Source organism: Danio rerio, chromosome 16 (assembly GCF_049306965.1).
Source record: "Danio rerio strain Tuebingen ecotype United States chromosome 16, GRCz12tu, whole genome shotgun sequence".
NCBI lineage: Eukaryota > Metazoa > Chordata > Actinopteri > Cypriniformes > Danionidae > Danio > Danio rerio.
In genome coordinates, this window is record NC_133191.1 from 4,802,960 (window position 1) to 4,825,181 (window position 22,222).

Genomic DNA, 22,222 nt, shown 5'->3' on the forward strand with positions numbered 1-22,222 from the left:
TGAAGGGTCAGTTCACCCACAAATATTGAACCACCACTAATATTGAACTCTGCCCCTCACTGACTCCTCTGCCCACCCCTTACAACTTACACTGCCCATAACCATTGCACTATTTCATACTGCACACTTGACATTGCATTTAATCATTGCACTACACTGTACATACCCATTTGTAAATGCACATATCCACTGAACATATACATTTGTATGATATACATATCAATTTGTAATTCCTGTTACAGCAAAACCTATACAGTGAAAACAAATATTCAAAGATGATTCCTTGGATTTACCAAATTGTTTTAATTTAAGTGGTTGTAAACTATTTATTTGGTCTGAATCTAAACAAAGAAATTAAGTTGAACAGTACCAAATTTAATTTGTTTGTTTAATTTCAACCCGTATAAATTGTTTGCAACAATTTTGCAGGAATAATTTTTTTTTGTGCATCTTATGCTGATATGTATTTGCATATCCCTGATTATTAATAGCAGCCTTTACAATATGTTCATCTATTTGTAAATATCTGATTCTAGTTAATATGACTTGTATATTATGTTCACAGTACATCCATCTGTAAACATTTCCAATAGTTTTCTATAATTGCACTTTTTACTTATACCTGTAGCTATATCCTGCACTTGCTGCTATATGTGGAAGTATGCTAAAGGACTTTTAATTTGTCAGTAACCTAAGTTAAACGCTTCCGGTGAACTGTATGCCATTACAAAATCAGTGCGTTTAAGGTCTGTTTTCTTTAAAAAAAACAGAGAACTACTCTGGCTTAGTGATATCCAATATAAAGTGGGTCTCAGATTGTACAAGAAGCACTGCATTAAATTACATTTTCCCCCGCCATGTCTTCAAAATATAGACATTTATTTTACCCTAGTATATTCAATGGAGCATCTGTGCTAGCCTGTCGATTCTGCAAGTAAATGGCTTTTTGTCTCGTTTAACGCTTGAGCAACTAAATGAATGCCAAAATCTATTTAACTGCTTGTATTTTAATTACATTACAACATCGACGCTGTAAAAGGAACCGCATAAAATGGTTAAAAGTCACATTAACCGTTCACCAGAACTTTCAGTATGGGAAGAAACACTAGCTCCGCATATACCATAATGCACTCCTGGCTAGACTTAAACTGCATTTCCTGCCTTTAACATGTGTAATGAGAATCTAATCTAAAATAAATTCTTCAAAATTAAGATAATTTTCAATGAAACTTGAGCGATTTTCTCCATCCATTAAAAGAAATTCATAAAGACTTTGTAAAATGTAAGATTTGTTTATTTTTAAGATCACTTTCAATGTACCTGTTCTCCAATGCCTCATAATGCTTTGCATAAATTAACATAAAATAACTTCAGTTAAACTGTAAACAATCAGTGAAGCGTTTTAAAGGTCACATGAACTGCTTTGAAATATGCATTTTTATTTGATGTTTGACGTAATCTCAACCAAAACACAAAGAGAGGGTGGGAACGTGTACCCCCTGCCCTTTCTTAAAAACAGCCAATAGCATTTTGTTTTTATCCCATCTCAGCCAATAAGGTTGGTTGAGCTCAAGCGCATGAAATGAAAAGCAAATGAGAAGCTTATTGAAGGGGGCTGGGCATGTCAGGTATTTGATTGGTGCATATGATTGGTGTGATTTGATAAGAAACTGTAGTTTTTTTAAAAAGATTTATTTTTGGCCTTTTTGCCTTTTTTTTAGATAGGACAGTAATCAGACAGAAAATGAAGTAGGAGAGAGTAAGAAGGGGCAAGGTCGGGAAATGTCCTCGAGCCGGGATTCGAACTCGGGATGCCCTAGGTGGAAGTGACAAACTACAAGCTTTACATGTTTAGATCAGTTTTATATCTTCCAAGCGCAAGTTTTGACACTGTTCTGGAGCACACTAGCCTGTGGATATCTTAAAATCTAACAATACTTGTACTAACATCTAAAAACTTTATTTTAATTTCATGGGACCTTTAAAAAACTGAATACAGTGAGTTTTAAACTGAGGAGAATATCAACTCATTGTTGATTGTGTGTGTAGGGGTCGGACAACCACATACATGCCCAACACTGGTTATAAATAACATATTATTAAAAAGTTTAAACAAAGTTGACAATTAATTTTTCACAACAAAGCCATAAGAGAAAGATAATGAAGCAAAACCATGACTCAGTGCAGATTTGTTTTAAAGATGAATACATGAACAAAAAAGCAGTACCTGTAGCCTTCCGATGGCAACTAGACAGAAACGATTTCCCTGATTATTATCAGCCTCCTCCTCAGACAGGTTCATTCCTGAGAGGATAAAGCCAGATATTATTCCCAGCTCCACTCTGTGTAAACAATAGCCACTTCCGGTGTATTGTGTGCGTGTATACTGTACCTGCAGGAGGCCAAGATCTGATGTAGCCTGTGCAGTGGACAACCACATACTGCTGCTCGCCGTCTTTAGCAGAACCCAATCCGTTCCTGCAGAACAACAGGAGATGAGAGAAGGGTTAGTTCACGCACAAATTATAATTATTCCATGATTTACTCAGCTTTAGGACATCTTAGGTATAGCTGACTTTCTTCTTTCAGTCAAAGCTACTTAAATATATTTGAAGAGTTCACACTTAGCTGATGATTGATTATAAAGCTTGTTTGGCATGCTGTCCCAGAAGAGAGCCCTGAGCTCATAAGATCCTCGAGCCCAAGGCTCCTTCCCGTTTGTAAGGCGAGAGGGGAGTTTGAGCTCAGGTAGATCTCAGAAGTCCCCTGCTGTAGTAACTAATAAACATTTCGTGATTGCTCTTTAGAGATAACTACTTACTAGGAGCATGTCTATGGTGCCGATTTGGATTAGTCAATTAATTTAAGTTGCATGTTTTGGACGGTGAGAGGAAACCAGGGAACCCGGGGGGAACCACATGAGCATGGGGAGGACGTGTAAACTCTGCACAGAAACGTCAGCTGGCTTGGTAAAGACTAGAACCAGTGACGTTCTTGCTGTGAGGCAACAGTGCTAACCACTAGGCCACCTTGCCACCCATCTAGGAAAGGAGGAGGAGTAGGGGTGGAAGGGGGGATTCTTTAAATTGATGATGGCTGTTATATGGGACTGAGGATATTTATAGTACCTTAGGAATCGTCCGATATGATGAATCATAAATTGAATAATGCAGGACAACTGCAAGCAATCATAAGCAGCGATCCTCTTGACATTAGTTTATAAATAAACTTCACATCATTTTAGCCTCATTTAGCTCCACAATTACTTTTTTTCTCCAAACAGTTCAATACAAGTCCACGAAAGTGTACCCATTCATAATAAAGAAACGTTTCAAATGTGAATAAAGGTCTTCTGTGGTGATCTTGTTAGTTTTTTGTAAGACATACGACCACATAAACCTTTATAAACAGTTCTGTGCAATTTGTTAAAAGCACTGATTTGCTAAAGGAGACTTTTATTGATCATTGGAGCTGTGTGAGGCACTTTTTGTTATGAATGGATGAGCTTAATTATTTTGGACGGCTGATAAAAGCTTTCCAATGTAGAGCTGGAAACTTCTTTTTAAATAACTCTGACTGAAAGTAGAAAGTGATATTCACCTAGGATGCCTTGAGGTGGGTAAATGATGGGTTTTCTTTCACTTTTAGGTGAACTAACGCTTTATATCTATTTATGAACTGAGATTGTCTCACATACAGACAAAGAGAGACGCTTTACCTGTTTCTGGTCCTCAGGAAGTTCAGTCTGTTAAGAGACACAGGCTCTACTGGACACACTCCACACCTACAACACACACACATCATTTCACTTGAATAAGTAGATATTGTGAATAAATCTGTAAAATTATAAAAGCCCTGCAAGAGGGCAAATAATTTTGTCTTGAACTGTATATAAGAATTCAACACTTTTTTACATGACCTTTAAAATAAAGGGTTATTAAGGCCTGACATGTATAACATTATAAAAATGTTTTATCGGTTTAAAGACCCCAGTATACTGAAAATAAGTTATTTTTCGTAATTCGTTTGAGTTCAAAAAGAAGTTTGAAAAGTGCCAACATACTGTTTTCAAAAACTCTCAACACCCCCTCGCTGCAGTAGGCAGGGTTGTAAACGTTTCTGCTTATGTGTATCCCTAAACACAAACGGCCAATTCACATGCTTGACGGAGGGCATGTCTGAAGCTTGGTTCTGACACAATCATCATAGCAGCATCAGCCAATAAAATTAGGGCTCTATTTTGACGGTACATGAGCAGAGCGCAAAACGCAGGGCGCAAATGCTTTCAGGGCGTGTCAGAACGCGTTTTTGCTAATTTACGGATGGGAAAACCTGCCTTGCGTCGTGGTGCATGGGCTAAAAGGCTTGAGTTTATTTTCTTAATGAGTTATAGGTGTGTTTTGAGAATAAACCAATTAGAGTCTCATCTCCCATTCCCTTTAAGAGCCAGCTGCGTCGCGCCAAGAGCGCATTCGCTATTTACAGGACGCAAAGTAAGTCTAAGTGGAAAAAATGAGCATTTCACTAGCAAACAGTTAACAGTTTTTTAACAGAAAACTGTTAAACAGAGCATCTACTGCGTGAGAATGAGAGATAACGGATCTACTTTCACATTCGCTCTTGGATAGGGAAACCTTTACACACAGACATCAATTAATAAATAAATAATTTTGTTTGTTAAGTGCAAATATTCGTTTCAAAACTATTTCTAAATTCAGTTCTAATTTCCAGCAAACGAATAAATGAACAACAATAACAAAATGTGCTCAAAAACCTGAGTTATATCCTAAAACACATGCTGTGCCCCATATGGTCTAAAACCTGACAGGTGGGCAAATCTAAGCTTGTTTTTAATAAAACAAATATAAATATGGATATAATAAATAATACTGCTAATAATAATAACATTATACAAAAGCAAATTGTTATGAATGAACTGAAAAAGCCTCCCGAGATGAAGAAGACAAAAAAGCAGTGATTTTTCATATTTATGTAGGCTAGAAAATAATATGTTTTGTAATATTTTAATCCTTTATATTTATATCCTATATCTATTCTTATTATATCCTATATATATCCTTAATATTTAAATTTTTTCATATGAAAAGATATTTGCCTTTTGCTCTCTTGTGTGTATTAAGCAGTGTGTAAGCGAGGCGCAACTCTGCGCTGGAGTTTAGACCGGGTTTGTTTTGGTCTAATGAAAAATCTATTATAGTTTCTCAAAATAGCAACGCGCCAGCGGTCCGCCTCAGAACGCCTCCCTTTTTAGACCAGAACGCCTATGGGCGCACAAATGAGCGCTAATGCATTTGCTATTTAAACAGCGTAGCGCAACGCCTCAAAACGACTCTTGCGCCAAGCTGAAACTACCAAAAGACTATTGCGCCGCGCCTTGCGCCACACTGCGCCGGGTGTATGATAGGGCCCCTAGTCTGCAATTGGCTACTGTCTCAGCTAAGGTATTTACATAAAGCGATCTGATTGGCTGACAATTCTCTTTGCGCTTAAAAAGTTGAGAAATTCCCGAAGCAGTGCAGACGGATCCACAGTTCAGTTCGGCAGCACTTGGCGTCACCCATTCAAAGTGAATGGGAAGTGTTGACGCTGATGCCTGGCGTGAAGCAATCTAACCATATTGGCTGAGAGAGCAAGACGGTTTTGCAAACATCGGGAAAACTGTAAACTTCTCCAGGTTGTCACACACTGGAAGAGAAGAGCCACATCTTTACATTGTTTTCTATTTGCCACAGACACCGATCATAAAGGCAAATTTAAGACTTTTTAAGACCTTTATTAATGAAATTTCAGACTTGTATATGGGGCGTATATGGGTGTATATATGGGGAGATTTTTTTCTAATGTAAAAGGAAAAGATTTTCACTTTCCTCATCAAAAAAAATATATAATATAGTTATTTCTTAGCCACATATAATAAGTGTGTAAAAATAAGCAAACTGGTTTCATAGATGCGCTTTTTTTTAACACAACATAAAGCTAAATATATGCACTACTGTCTCTCCAGGTCAGTGTCCTCACCATAAATAAATGGAGAATGAAGAAACAAATGTTATTGTAAGGAAGGTAATTAAACTATGTTAAATAGAGGTAAATAAAATTAATAGTGAAACTGTAAATGTAAGACTTTTTAAGGCCTGAAATTTATTTCTAGCCCTTAACACCATGAAATAGGAGCAGCTTGTTTGTGTGTGCACATCTAAATATGACCATGCATTCAGTCTGTAGTGAAAAACAGCAAAAAGCGAACATTAAAAAAAAGTTAGATCCTGTAAAAACCTTTAGTTAACATTGCAATGAGATGATCTATAGGAGTAAAGCAGTGTGCTTTGTGTCTCACCTCATTCTGCAGATGAAGGAGCGCCTGGCACCCATACTCATCCTCACAGTCGCCTGACCACCCTCCTTCTTCACCGTGCCCGTTTTCATATCCAACATCCGGCCTAGAGTCAGAAAAGGGGAGCAGGATTCAAAGGTTTTGTTTATGTAAAAAGGGTTAACAGAAGAAAGTCATGCATAGCTGAAGTCAAAATTAGTAGCCCACCTGTACATTTATTTCTTTTCCAATATTTTTCAAATGATGTTTAACAGAGCAAGAAATGTTTCACAGTATGTCTGATAATATTTTTTCTTTTGGAGAAAGTCTTATTTGTTTTATTTTGGCTAGAATAAAAGCAATTTATAATTAAAAAAACATTTTAAGGTCAATACTATTGGCCCCCTTGAGATATATTTGTTTTTGATAGTCTACAGAACAAACCACTGTTATACAATGACTTGCCTAATTACCCTAAATTGCCAAGTTAACCCTTAAAATGTCACTTAAAGCTGATAACATTAATACTAGTATCTTGAGAAATATTATGTACTGTCATCAAGGCAAAGATAAAAGAAATCAGTTGTTCAATTAAATAAAATGAATGATTTGAACTAGGGATTTTCAGCAGAAAGTATGGCAGTGGTTTCTCACCGCTGTTGTTATTGTTCTCGGTGGTGGAAAGCTGCTCTCTGAGCTTCTCCACATCGTCTGGATGAAGCTGATCATATAGTGAAGATCCCAGCCAGTCTGACTGAGCCTGGTTTAAAACCGGCGTTACAGAATCCGACACGTAAACAACGCGACCAGTCTCGCACGACACGACAAAGAGAAAACCATCAGCCGCCTCCAGAATCAGATGCTTCAGCTCCTACACAGAGACAGAGACAGTGAAAACATTTACAGAACCATCATCATCATCAAAATCATTCAGTACAGGGTTCTGTACTGGGTCCATTCCTGTTTATCATATATCTACTGCCTCTTGGTCACATTTTCAGAAAATACAACATACAATTTCACTGTTATGCTGACGACAGTCAACTCTACCTGTCCATCAAGCCATCCTGTTCTTTTCCTCCTTCTGCTTTGTGCAGATGTTTAGCTGAAATAAAAATCTGGCTTTCAGCTAACATTATAAAATTAAATAGTGACAAAACTAAAGCCCTTCTCATCGGCACTGAAAGTGTTTTGGATAAAGCTGATAATTTCACTATAGATATTGATAACAGCACCATTTTTCCCTCTGTGCAGGTAAAGAGTTTGGGTGTCATCTTGGATAGCACACTCTCATTTGAAGGTCACATTAATAATATCACACGTACTGCATATTTCCACCTGCGTAAAATCACTCATCTCCGCTCTTCTCTCACAACCAATAACACAGCAATTCTTATCCACGCATTAGTTACTTCACGTCTTGACTACTGTAATGCACTTCTTTCTGGACTTCCTTCCTAACTTCTCCTTAAACTCCAACTGGTTCAGAACCATGCAGCTCGTGTCATCTCTAGGCCTCCATCTCACAAGCATGTCACACCACTCCACAATCAACTTCACTGGCTTCCAGTAAAGTATCGCATTGACTTTAAAATATTACGTCTATCTTTCAAGGCACTTCATAATCTTGCTCCTCAATATCTTACCAAACCTCTCCATATCTACACCCCTTCTCGTACCCTTAGATCAGCCAACAACTCCACCCTGGCACCACCTCGCACTCGATTGAGCACAATGGGAGACAGATCCTTTAGCTCTATGGCTCCTCGGATATGGAACTCGCTTCCCCAAGATCTAAGAAGCAGTGATAGTCTTCACACTTTTAAATCCTATCTAAAGACCCATCTTTTTAAGCAGGCTTTTCTTTAACAATTTTATATCATGTTTTTTTATAATGTTCTTTTATATTCGCTATTGTGTTTTAACCTGTTTGGTCAATGATTGTTTTAGTAATGTTTAATTTGTTTTAGAATGGCTGTTGATGCGACCTTGGGTGTCTTGAAAGGCGCCATTTACAAATAAAATGAATTATTATTGATTAATTAATTAATTATTAATGTTTGACATAATTTTTAAAATCTGGTAGGGAGTCAGTGGTAATCTGCAGATTTCTCTGTGGGCCCAATTATAACTAATGCTCGCCATCTGATTTGGTCTGTGAGAAAGGACGCTTTATAGGTGCCATCAGTGCTAATGTTTCCAGTTCCTCTGAGAAACTTCATGTGTGATACGGCCATGTGCAGGATGGTGAGTTTGTCTTGTTTTCGTGTTTATTAGATAATTTAATTAAAACATTTTGAATTTAAAAACTGGTAGTGAGTTGAATTCTTGAAAAAACCTTAAAGGTGCACTAAGCAATATTTAAAAGATGCTTTTGACCACAACGAAGCACCCAAAACCCTCTCAGCCAATCAGCAGTAGGTGTGACTAGTAACTATAGTGACAGAGCACAGTAAAAATCACAAGTTTTACCTCTTCTCAGCAGGGAAAACCATTAACAATCAAGAATACAAAATAACATGGTGTCATGGCTTATCAATTAAAAAATGTGATTATAATAATGGAAGTCAATGGGGCAAAAACAGCCCCCAACATAACGAAAGGGAAGTCAATTTATCTACAGTGCATTGTTGATTTTTTAAAAGCATTTTCCCAAAATATGTGTCAAAATAAGATTTGTCATTAACAATCATTCCATTTGCTGAAACAGAAAGCTGTGGCCAAATTAAGCCTCAAAATCACTCCAAAGTGCATGAAAACATGCCAAACAGCACACAAGGGTTAAGTAAATAAACAGACTCAATGAATCGATGGGAATCTGCAGATTTCTCTGTGGGCCATATTATAACTAATGCTTGATACCTGACCTGGTCTGTGAGAAAGGACAGTTTATAGGTGCCATCAGTGCTGGTGTTTCCAGTTCCTCTGACAAACTTCATGTGTGATACGGCCATGCGCAGGATGGTGAGTTTGTCTGGTTTTAGTGTTTTTTGGATAATTTAAAAATATATATTTTGAATTTAAAAACTGGTAGTGAGTTGAGTTCTTGAAAAAAACTTAAAGGTGCACTAAGCAATATTTAAAAGATGCTTTTGACCACAACGAAGCACCCAAAACCCTCTCAGCCAATCAGCAGTAAAAGGTGTGTCTAGTATTTATAGAGACAGAGCACAGTATAAAAAAAAAAATAAAAAAAATATGAAAACAAATTCACAAATTTTACCTCTTCTCAACAGGGAAAACCATTAACAATCAAAAACACATAATAACATGGTGTCATGGCTTATCAATTAAAAAATGTGATTATAATGGAAGTCAATCGGGCAAAAACAGCCCCCAACATAACGAAAGAGAAGTCAATTTGCCTACAGTGCATTGTTGATTTTTTGAAAGCATTTTTCCAAAATATGCGTCAAAATAAGATTTGTCATCAACAATCATTCCATTTCCTGAACCACAGAGGAAGCTGTGGCCAAACTAAACCTCAAAATCACTCTAGAGTGGACGAAAACATCCCTAATAGCACACAAGGGTTAAGTAAATAAATAGACTCAATGATGAAGGGCTAACTAATGCTTGATATCAGACCTGGTCTGTGAGAAAGGATGGTTTATAGGTGCCATCGGTGCTGGTGTTTCCAGTTCCTCTTAGAGACTTCATGTGTGATACGGCCATGCGCAGGATAGTGAGTTTGTCTGGTTTTCGTGCCAGAGCGCTGCAGGCGGGCACCATATCCGACAGCTCTGTGATGTAGGCGGTCATTTTATTCCTCCGCCGGCGCTCGATCTCGCTGTGGTTCTCCCTGCGGTCAGGAGCATGAGGGATGAGCGGCGCGTGAAATTCAGGAGAGAAGAGAGAGAGAGAAAAAAAGCACAGGAGGAGGCGACAACGAAAAAAAATCAAGGGAGGAGAGAGAGAGAGAGAGATTGATGAATAAGCAAATAAAGACACCGTCCGATGATCTGTCTATGAAAAAACAAATGTGTATGAACGATCTTATGAGCGCTGAAAGAAAATAAGCCTGAGAAAAGAAGGACAGAAAAACACCTGTAGGAAAAATGTGACACTGAAAGACATTTTCTGCAAACTGCACTGACCACTGTGTTTAAAAATTATTATTTACAGGGCTCTTTAATGTTTTCCAAAGTGAAATTAAAGCACTTAACAAGCATTTTCAAGATGCATTTTTTAGTTCTCAAAGACTTGGGTAGTACATACTCTGAATGCCTTCTTCAGAATTCAAACGAGCCATTTTAATCTAGATATAGACTTTAAAAAAATTATCTATGCCCACCTATTATATATATATATATATATATATATATATATATATATATATATATATATATATATATATATATATATATATATTATATTATATATTTGTCTGGCAATATTTTTCCTCTAAAGAAAGTCTTATTTGTGTTATTTCGACCAGAATAAAAGTTTTAAATTTTTTAAACATTATTTTAAGGTCAAAATTATTAGCCTCTTTCAGCTACATTTCTATACTATGTAGCTTAGCTATATTTAAAACGCTTCCGGTTTGTGGACGTTAGATCAGGTTTATTTTGTACATTACATAACGGACATCTATACAGCAGTGGATATTAATTTGTATCCTGTCACATTTGCCATGCAAAACAGTGCAAAGTCAAACGCTGCGCTGTGTGTGTGTGTGTGTGTGTGTGTGTGTGTGTGTGTGTGTGTGTGTGTGTGTGTGTGTGTGTATGCGTAAACTTTGTACCGTCAATGTGTGCGACTAATTGTGCAACTCCACTAAACAAACATCAAATACTCATTGAGAATGTTCATACTGTAGTATTTGTCACAAAAGTAACTAGACATCTGCTTCCTTCATGTCTGTCACTGTGCTGATTATCTGACGCAGCCGAGGTGGAGATTGAGGCACACCGTGACAGGTACGTGCGAACGGTAAGCGGGAATAACTAGCATTAAAGGCACAGATAACATAAACAGCTGCATGGTGTCCAGAGCAGAAAATCCCAATATTCTTAAAGCTATAATAAATAATCTGATGGGTGATTTGAGCTGAAACTTTACAGACACATTCTGGAGACACCAAAGACTTATTTTCAACTTCGAAAAAGAAGTAAAATAGGTGCCCTTTAAAGGTTCAGGACACCCCGGAGAACTTTTTCTTTTATATTAACAGATGTGTGTGTGTTGAGCTTCAGTTAAGACAATGTTAGCACCTGTCAGCTTTAATTGTGGGGAAAACTGGATAATTTTGAGCTTTTGTCAGCTAATTTCAGCTTCCGGGTTTAAAATGATTTTTGGGGCGGGATCAAAATCGGCGACGTAGCGCAGTACTGCAAGTGCAATGATGACGCGTCGGTTTCTCATTATTATTCATAGCGGAGTTTTCTTATCCTATGAGAAGAGCCGTCTGCTTAATTATTCATGAGACCTGCCAGACCTGCCAGTGTCAAGCCCGAGCTGAGAGACACGGAAACCACGGCACAGTCATGAATGCTCGTATGTGTTTGTTTCCATGATCCACGGGGTTTGTTGCATGTTTTCCCCCGCGATCTTGTCAGGACCGATCATACAGCAAAGCTGTGTGTGTGCTGCTAGCATTTTTGTCGGGAGAGCAGCACGAGAATTAGAGAATGGCGGACGCTGTGTTTTATCAGGAGTTCGTTCACATTCAGACACATCACTGTGCTGCTGTGTTTGCCTAAATCCTCCAGATTACCAGCAGGGTTAATGGTTAAAATAGACGGGTCAGGAGACCTGCTGCACTGAGTCTGCTGGATACGGGGATTGAGGGAGAAGTCCTCATTTATAGTGTTTACATGAACACACATCTTTATAATGATAGAAATTGTGGTTGTCTGTATATGAAATTACGAATAACAAATGTAGCAGGGCATTAAATCACTGTTCATTTCTTTGCGTTTTAACTTTGTAAACTATAAACTCATGCGTCTCCTCTTTGTGTCTCATTTTGTGAGCTAACTGACAACAACAGTTGTTCGCTCCCCTTCTCCCCTGCTGGCCACGCCCACTCCTGCCCGATGCTCGCGGAGCTCCACGCCCATTAATCATGCATCTTTTGAAAAAATTCTGAAGTAGACTTTAACCGAAAGTGGGGGGTGTCATGGCCCTTTAAATAAAAAAAATATATGAAATAAAAACTCCAGTGGGTGGCGCCAAGACGATCTTTGTCACTGAATCATTCTTTAAGAATTCTTCTAAATGGCTCATTCAGTCATGACTTTGGTAAGTGATACTATGAACAACTCGCTGGAATAGGTTACAAATTATTATATTACTATTAGTTATTAAAGTGAAACTCTATTTATTAGACTAGTTCGGAAGGGAGATCCAAAGCGTCTCAGCAGTGACTTTGTTGGGATTTATTTTCATGAGAAGCTGCACTGACAGCATTTACCCTTTTAAAAGGGTTTCCAAAGCATCACCATAGGATAGTCAAAGCTTAAATATTAGCAGATGATATTTCTGATTTTTTCATTTCAATAAACTGAAAGAATACAGGCAATGAAAGCCAAAGCTTGCTGTTTTCTGTCAGTCAGTACCTGGCAAATCTCTCCTTGTCATTTGATCCGCCTCCATCATCGTCACACCTGAGAAATAGATAATAAATTAAATTGCCAAATACAGTCATAAGACACAAGTCTTCAGATTCAAGTTACAGATCATGACTAACCTGAATAATTTGCCTCCTTCATCGTCCTCATAGTCGGATCTGGAAGCCAGGGAAATTCACATAATTAGTGATGTTGCACAACTGCTCATTACACAACTCCAACATTGCAAAGAAACGGCATTCAAATGATCCCGCATTTCTCCACCCGACAGGCAGACGGATCAACAAGCCCAGCAATGAATCAAATCAACCACAGACACTCAATAAACAACGCTACTATTGTTTGGACGAAGCCATAATGTCATTCCCGGGAATTTGAAAAGCCGCCGCCAAACAAAACATCTTCGCACACGATGCAAATTAAGAGACCGTTCACCGACAAACGAACATCCCGTCAAAAAATTAAACCCGTATGACATTCTGTAGAACATCAAAGGAGACGTTAGGAGGAATGTTCAGGCTGCTAATGCAAGACAACCATGAAATTCTCAAAAAATGACAAAAAGAACAATAAAACACCATGTAATTTGTATTCCTGTTATGTGGTCAGGATCATGACGTCCTTATGACTCAATCCAGAAATGCGGGAATATTTTCCATTCTTTTACCCTTCAACTGAGAGGCTCTACATCACATGTAGTATTTACAGCAAAATGAATGCATTATTAGCGTGAAATAATGTATTTATAATGGTAAATGCATTTAGAATGATGAAAAATGTCAGCTCTGTTTTTGGTTTAAAAATAAGTCATTACAAAAATAAGTTTAACAATAAGTTAATAAGAATTAAATGTTCCCTATCACGCATAACTTATTATTAACAGTTTTAAACCACTAATAGCAATATTAGCAATATTTAGCTCTAGATCAGGGGTGTCAAACTCAATTCCTGGAGGGCCGAAGCCCTGCACAGTTTAGTTCCAACCCTGCTCCAACACACTTACCTGTAGGTTTCAAACAAGCCTGAAGGACTCAATTAGTTTGATCAGGTGTGTTTAATTAGGGTTGGAACTAAACTGTGCAGAGCTGCGGCCCTTTTGGAACTGAGTTTGACACCTGTGCTGTAGATGCTTACCTCAAAGCAGACTCCACATGGCATGTCTAAAACACTATTATATGCATTCTCATTATATTATTGTTTTTAAAAATTGAGAATTTCACTGAAATATCACAGTTGACATAATTAATTTACTATTAGTGTATCCTAAATATTCTCCACTAATTAATTACAGAAGAATAACTACACGCCTTAATGCATCGTAAACTAGTGCTTTACAGATTATTTTGCCTTTTGATAACCGATGTAAAGGAATTGACCGGATTGTAGAAACGAACACAAAATGTTTTTTTTTTTTTTTTTTGTCACTGAAATTACAAATAATACAGAAAATCTGTGTTTCGTGCAAATGTTTACTTGTTTACTTAAAAGGGATTAAATGTAGGCTTGATAATAGATTCTGAATGTATGGTTCCAGGGTCAGAGACGGTCAAAAATAGGTTATGTTGGAGTTAAGTACATATTAACACAGATAAATATTCACAAAATATTTTGTCTAGAGATGAATTGAAACTGTATATTGGTTTTTGAAGTTTATCTAGGAGATGCAAAATGTCCCTCCAATCCAGGAATCACCATTCTGTGTATTTATAAGTGCTGTCCAAAATAAAAGATCATATTTACTAAAAATATTTCTGCATTACTTCAGTACATTTATGCATACTGTGTATATTCATGTTTACAAACATATGCATGGCTATAATGCATAAAATGCTTGTTTATACACACACACACACACACACACACACAACCAATATGTGCATATAATCCAATACACCCTTTGCACAGTTTTCAGTCAGAAATTCATGAAGAAACCATGAAGCTCTGTAGCCTTTCAGTTCTCGTAAATCTTCAATCAAACTCTTATTTGAAAACACCATTTTATTTAAGCCTTACACAGCTAAAAATAAATACAACATTACGCCATCATGTCACCACCAAGGAAAGTAAATAAAAGGATTTTTTTAATGCACAGATTGTACTTTTATTCCTGTACGAATTGTCTTTCTTATTCCTGTAGTACGATAGCAGTCTTATTTTTGTATGATATATTATTTCTTGTATATGTGTGTGTGTGTGTGTGTGTGTGTGTATACACACACATACTGTACACACATAAATATACACAGTACACACGTGTATATTATGTAAATTAGTGATGGGAAGTTCGGATAATTTTTCTGACTCTGATCTTTGAGTCTCGTTCATCGAGGACTCGAGAGATGAACGGATCAATTATTTTTCCGGCTCTAAACACATATGATTGGCTTCTGCCTTTCCGCGATGAACGACTCAAAAGACTTGAAATGAACAATACCACCTGCACAAATGTGCGCACGCGCAGATAAACGAATCACTGCCTGTGAGAACTCGCAGTTCCCGAATGATTTTGAAGATTCGTTCAAAATGAACGAATCGTTCAAGAACGACCCATCACTAATGTAAATACAAACTTTTATTTTGGAAGCAATAATCGTTCAACAGCAGTAATATTCATGATGTTTTTTGTCATTTTTGAAGACACATTTCCCAAAGCATCTCCTTCTAAGGTCAACAGATTAAAAAGGGTCAAAACGACGTCAGAACTCTCCTTTTTCAACTAAACAGTGTTTCAGCAGGATTAATGAGACGCTGAGTGTTCACACATCAGACTTACGTGGCTTGCCGTTTGTTGGCTTTTTGCACACCGTTGGAATGAGATCCATTAGAGGAGGTCATGGCCAGAGACGGGACCTCAGACATATCTAAAACAAAACACAAAGACCAGAATGATAACCAGGGCCGGGTGATATGACAGAAATCTCATCTCACAATTTAAGTCAACTGATAACTATAATCAAGTTAACTATACGGTGCTCAGCCTGAATAAACGTACACCTCTCACAGATCTCTATTTGAAATTCATACTTTCTACAGGATTATATTTATGCATATACAGCTGCACATATACCTTTGTATATAGTAATATACCTGTACATACACTTGTTAATTTCTATATTTGCATTAACTGCTTACTTCTTTTTAAAATATATTTATTATCTGTTTTTTTTTGTCCGGTCTCTGTAATTCTGTTGCACTGTAGAAGCTCTGTCTGTGCTGATACATTTGATTAGTCAGTACCAAAGCCAAAACTGGAAATAATCTCACAAAAAATAATGAATTTATTATACAGTAGTCTTGATGCTTACTGCACACCTCTTTTCCACTTATTGTCTTTTTAATAATAAAAAAAAATAATAAAATTAATATATATTATTTCTCAATTGATTCAAAACTTCAAGGAAAATGTTAATTATGAATGTAGAAAAATAAAATAAATATAAATGAAACATAAAACTTTCAAGAACTGATGATCACTAATTGCAAGCACAATAATCTAAGAATGGGGTAAGCAAAATAATCTTGTTTTTCCTTTTGACACAAGATTACATAGCTCACCCGACTGGCAGATTATTTTGCTTGTTTATGGAAAAACCCACTAAAGTTGACATATTAGTTCCTAAAACAAGACAGTTTGCTTGTCTAGAAAAGTTTTAGATATTTGGGTTAGAAACAAGACAAAATAAATCTAAGTTTAAAAAGCATTTCTTGCACTGTAACTAATCTTAACATACACAATCAGTGTCTTAGTGTTGTCCTAAGATGCACACCAAAATTTTAAAGAGCAGTAATAACATTGTTAAAACATAACGATAATGAAAAATTGTTTTACATTTATCCAGAATGTGAAAAATATATACCTTTTTAAGCTGCTTTAAAAAGAGACTATTATGAGAACAAAACCAGCTTAATGCCTTACGTTATATCTTTAAAAATTGTACTAAGTAATTTCAATAGTTAATAAGAAATTTAATGCTTTAATACTAAAACACTTATAAATCTCACTGCTTAGACAACAGAAACTACACATTTATTCTTTAAATCGAAACCAAACAAGGAGGTTTAGCTTTACTTAAAAATCAAACACTGAAGAAAAGTTGATATGTATTATCAAATCATAAATTAAATAATGCAAGACTAGCAGCAAGCCATCATAAGCACGTGATCCTCCAGAAATTAGTTAATAAATAAACCTCACTTATTTAAAGCATAACAAGCTACTGTAAATAATATATGCCCTAAAATTAGCATTACTTTTCTAGCTTAATAAGTGATTCAATTACAGTAAGCGGTTATTTTGTAACTAATTACACCTGACACTACCTGTACATTAATAAATGAATATTCTAGAACAAATCTAGGTAGCAGGGTTGTAAAAAAATAAAAACAACCGCTCACATAATAATATCCAAGTTAGCTTGACATTCAACATTTTCCAAAGGTGAATGAGCTCTGACCAGCTGCTGAGGTTTACTGAATAGTTTCAGCTCAGTTTGAGTTAATAATGATCAAGCTTATTCACATATCAGAGTAAATATTATCATTAATTCTGCTGTGTGTCACAGAAAAACATGGCAAAGTAAGTCCAAACATAACCCTTGATGACAGCTTGTTTTGAACATGTAGCATTAGCATATGGGAAGCCTCTGTCGTTGTTTAAAACAAAGTTTAAACAAGTTTATTGCGCATATAAACCTGCTTATTTATATCAAAAACAAACACAATACACAGCACCAAAAAATAAAACATGTTTACTCCTGACATACATGAGAAAGACGCAGAAAATAGAGCAACGAGTGTGTACTGTATACTGAAGTACAGTTCTTGATAAGCACAGCTAACGTTAAATGGTTAAATCTGATAGATCTGACTGTTGTTTTGAGTCTTTGTGTGTGACAGTGTGTGTAAATGACAGCTAAACATCAGACTGTCATCGCTCCTTACTGACCGAAGAAACAAAACACAAACCCTGACGTCTGCTAGCAAAGCGCTAATGTTCGGTGTTTTTATTATCAGCTCCATCAGAACAGCTGCTCGAGCTAGCCTACACCGAAAAACTCGACCAAAAAACACCACGACCCAGACATTCAACTGCATAATATGTAATATCATACGTTACCCGGATTAGCTGATGTCATGTCCGACAGGCAAAGGTGTTTAGATTAACAAACATATACGAAACTAGTTTCCCAGCAGCTGAGGGAAAACCTCCGCTCCCGCTCTGATGTTAGCTTCTCTTCACTCCGATAGTCTCTTTGAAAGTGCTTTTAAACCGATGTCATGACCTTAAACATGCTGTCATTTTCTCGTTCAGCTTGTGCGGTATCCTCGAGACGTTTGATAGTTGTTTCTTTCTTGGTGCTCTTTTGACTTTTTTCCAGATTAAAAACCTGCCCTGATCCAAGATGGCGCGTGTAATCTTCCAGTAAGCAGTAAATGTACGTCAGAGGAGGAAACTAGAGGCTCTACAGGAGCCAGCAGCGCCACTCAGAGCGCGCGAAGGGTGTCGCAAAAACAAAACACTTTTAATATAATATACTTTTTTTTTTTCATAAGTGTATTTTTCTGGAAAAGATTTTTCCTAATTGACTATAATGACTATATTTTATCAATCTATATTTTATATTTTGGTCTGGTCAATATGGCTTAATCCACACAATCTATTTGGGGTTGAACAACATGAAGGAATTAAGTTAATTTATTAGATTTTACGATTTTAAGTGGGTTGAACCTAAAACATTTAACTCCCCCCCCCAAAAAAAAATCAAGAATTGTGTTGTTTTGGCTTATTTTGAATAAGTAGTTAAATATGTAGCAGGTAACATGATTTTGTGTGTACGGTATATGTGACCTTATATAATTTTCTCTTATTATTATAATTTTTTTATTTAGTTTAATTTTTTCTGTGTTTTTTTCTAATGTTTAAAATTTCAGTTGTTGCGGTCTTATAGTTTGTGGGCAAAAAAAAACACTTCCTCAATTTTATTACAATTAAATTAATGCTGTTTTGTTTTTATTTTTATTTGTGTTACTGATACTTTTATTATTATCATTATTATTTATTTATAATTTATTATTAATTTGTATTTGTTTTGTGAACATTGCTAGTAAACTACTTAAAACTGAATTTAATAGGTGTAAAACACATTAAAATATCTTTAATAGGACATATGTAAGCAACCATATGCAAATATTACATTTATTTTAAAACTGATTGATCACTTCCTCAATTTTATTTTTATTTTTACAATTAAAATTATTTTTGTTTTTATTTGTGTTACTGGTAGCCTACTTATATTATTATTTATTTATTTATTTGAAAACATTGCTTCTAAACTTCCATACTTAAAACTGAATTTAAGCAGAATAGTGGAAGTAATAAACGTAAATACACAAAAATATGCTTAATAAGTAAATATTTAAGCAACCATATGCGTATATATCAAATTTATTTTTTATATAATTCATTATAATTCATTTTCAAAAGGTTCCTACAATGTACACGATCCCAACAAAATAACAACAAAACTAAATTAACATTACACCCTTCAGCAACAAACAACAAAACACAAACATAAATTGAACGGGAGAAAGAAAGGAAAGAATAAAATTATATATATATATATATATATATATATATATATAAATAACTGATCGCTCAGAGAATGGGTGGGTTACATGTGGGGGCTCGTCCGGGATGGAAGTGAGGTTTAGGAGGGTGAGTGTAACAGAGGCCAGCTCGCGAAGTGCTATGCAGGTAAACCTCCTCTGACCTCTAAAGGTGCTCCAGCGACAGATGCTAGAGGCCATGGTCTTTAGCCCACTTGTTAGAGCAACCGACTCCCATACAAAGAATCACTGGGTCAATCCCAGCTCAGACCGGGCTGGGTTCAGTAGGAACGGTGGGTTACATATAAAATAAATAAAATAATAATAAATAATAAAATATTGAGGCGGCGCTGTGGCAAAGTGAGTAGTGCTGTGACTTCTGATGAATAAAGGGACTAAGCCGATAAGAAAATGAATTAATAATAAGTAATAATAATAATAAAAAGTAATAATAAATCAAATAAACTATATATATATATATATATATATATATATATATATATATATATATATATATATATATATATATATATATATATATATATATATATACATACACACACACACACACGCCTGGCCAATTTTATATAAAATTTTGATTTTCTTATAAACTAATTGTAAACTCGCTGAGTTATGTTTTGTATTGGAAAGTAACGTTTATATTTTAAACAATATTGTCGTAACTCATGTATAATCTGCAGTGGGAATTATCTTGAATAAGTGACATTTTGACGAAGGGAAGGCTTAAAAAAAAAAAAATAAATAAAATTCTGATGGAAATGAAATTCAGGCAGAAGCGAGACAAATGATAATGTTTTCATAACAGATAAATATTTATAATGATTATTAGCATTATTTGTTTAACATTCGCCAGTTAGTCGTGTAAAAAAAGACAAGATTGTGCTTTTTAAAAAGTAAACATTATCGCATAGTCCTTTACATTCTTTCTAGTAGCTTGCAGCCAATTAAAATGGCAGCTGAAGGTCACGTGACTCCCACGGAAAAGAGTTTAGAGTGGCGTTTCTTCTTGTCCTCCTTAAGGTCTTTGCAGAGCTGCATTCCGATCCGCGTGTTCCCTTCACAGTGTTCACTATACCCTGTTCCCTATACACTGCGCTGGAAAAAACTTCGGAATTTCGCATAGAGTTCTTTTAAAAGGGCACCCACACCACTCATTTATATTAGAGATCAGTGACCTACTCCTACATAGCTTTATGCAGATGTTTTTTTCGCGTACACTTCATTGAATGTCATTCTATTTATCTATTTATTTGTTTGTTGATTTTTTTAAATGAAAATGTATTGCAGTTTGAGCATTTGAATTAAATGCAATTAGTTAAACAGGGTTTCTGCAAGTTTCACCAGGCTACATTTAAGACTTTTAAAGACATTTTAAGACCATTATGAAGTACATTTTAGACGTATACATGAGAAAAACTCAGGATTTTAAAAATAAATATATATCCCAGTTGGAAAAGATTTTTACCTGCCCTATCAAAAAAGAATAATTTAATACATTTAATGATACAAAAATAGAAATAAAAATAATTGAATAAAAAAAATATATAGGCACAAATTGGACGGAATATTTTTGAGTCTTATGTGCCTTACCCAGAATATAAAAATATATATGAATACACTTAAATCATTTACTTTAATCATTACTAGTGGAATGTAAAGAGACTTTCAACCAGCACAACAAAACATGTGTCTAATGAAAATAACCTACTGCAGGGGTTCCCAAACTTTTCAGCCCGCAACCCCCAAAATAACAATGCCAGAGACTCGTGACCCCAATATCCCCTGAGGGAGTTATAAATACAGAAATCTTGCATGCAATGCACACACCAACAGACCCAAGTCTATTCTTGGTTTAATTTTTCAGTGCTATAAATTGGAGAAAAAGTTTAACCTGGTGTTATAAAATCAATCTTGTGCGTCGGACACTATTGCTGTCTTTATTTATTCATTCATTTTCTTGTCGGATTAGTCTCTATATTAATCTGGGGTCGCTACAGCGGAATGAACCGCCAACTTATCCAGCAAGTCTTTACGCAGCGGATGCCCTTCCAGCCGCAACCCATCTCTGGGAAACATCCACACACAGTCATTCACACACACACACTACGGACAATTTTGTCTACCCAATTCACCTGTACCGCATGTCTTTGGACTGTGGGGGAAACCGGAGCACCCGGAGGAAACCCACGCGAACGCAGGGAGAACATGCAAACTCCACACAGAAACACCAACTGAGCCGAGGCTCGAACCAGCGACCTTCTTGCTGTGAGGCGAACGTGCTACCCACTGCGTCGCCATTGCTGTCTTTAATATAATGTAATTGGTCACAATCCAATAGAACTAGTAACTATAAGCTACTATAGTAACTTTGTAGTATATAGTAACCATAAGCGACTATTTTCTCTTTAGTAGGTTATGGATACAATATGGTAATTCTTATGGTTTAATAAAAATAATTCGATTTTTGGAAATCACCAGGCTACCCCCCTTATTGTCCCACGACCCCTCAGGGGGTCCCGACCCCCACTTGCAGAACCACTGACCTACTGCACCTTTAAGTTAACTTAATTGTTTTATTGTTTTAACAAATTTTAGTATATTCAACATAAAAAAATTAAGTTGCCCCCCCCCCCCAAATGTTTTGTTTCAACTCATTTTAAATAAGTAATTTGAACAAGCAGCAAAA

At 36.0% G+C, this 22,222-nt stretch overlaps 1 protein-coding gene across 19 annotated transcripts in view; it reads right to left on the reverse strand.

Annotated features, from left to right (window-relative positions):
• arnt (aryl hydrocarbon receptor nuclear translocator) overlaps positions 1 to 18,333 on the reverse strand; it is a 40,987-nt gene extending 22,654 nt beyond the window's left edge. For 17 of the 19 annotated variants that reach the window (XR_012391431.1, XR_012391430.1, XR_012391429.1 and 14 more), the window contains 10 exon segments: positions 18,026 to 18,333; positions 15,683 to 15,770; positions 13,029 to 13,067; positions 12,898 to 12,945; positions 9,923 to 10,136; positions 6,989 to 7,205; positions 6,359 to 6,461; positions 3,719 to 3,784; positions 2,393 to 2,478; positions 2,228 to 2,304 (listed from right to left, as the gene is read on the reverse strand). Coding sequence is in view for 6 of the 19 variants with exons in the window: in XM_073924919.1 (XP_073781020.1) it covers positions 2,228 to 2,304; positions 2,393 to 2,478; positions 3,719 to 3,784; positions 6,359 to 6,461; positions 6,989 to 7,205; positions 9,923 to 10,136; positions 12,898 to 12,945; positions 13,029 to 13,067; positions 15,683 to 15,770; positions 18,026 to 18,044 (957 nt within the window). In the remaining 13 variants the exon portion in view is untranslated. 19 annotated transcript variants of the gene reach the window in all.
• Positions 18,334 to 22,222: the final 3,889 nt, after the last annotated feature.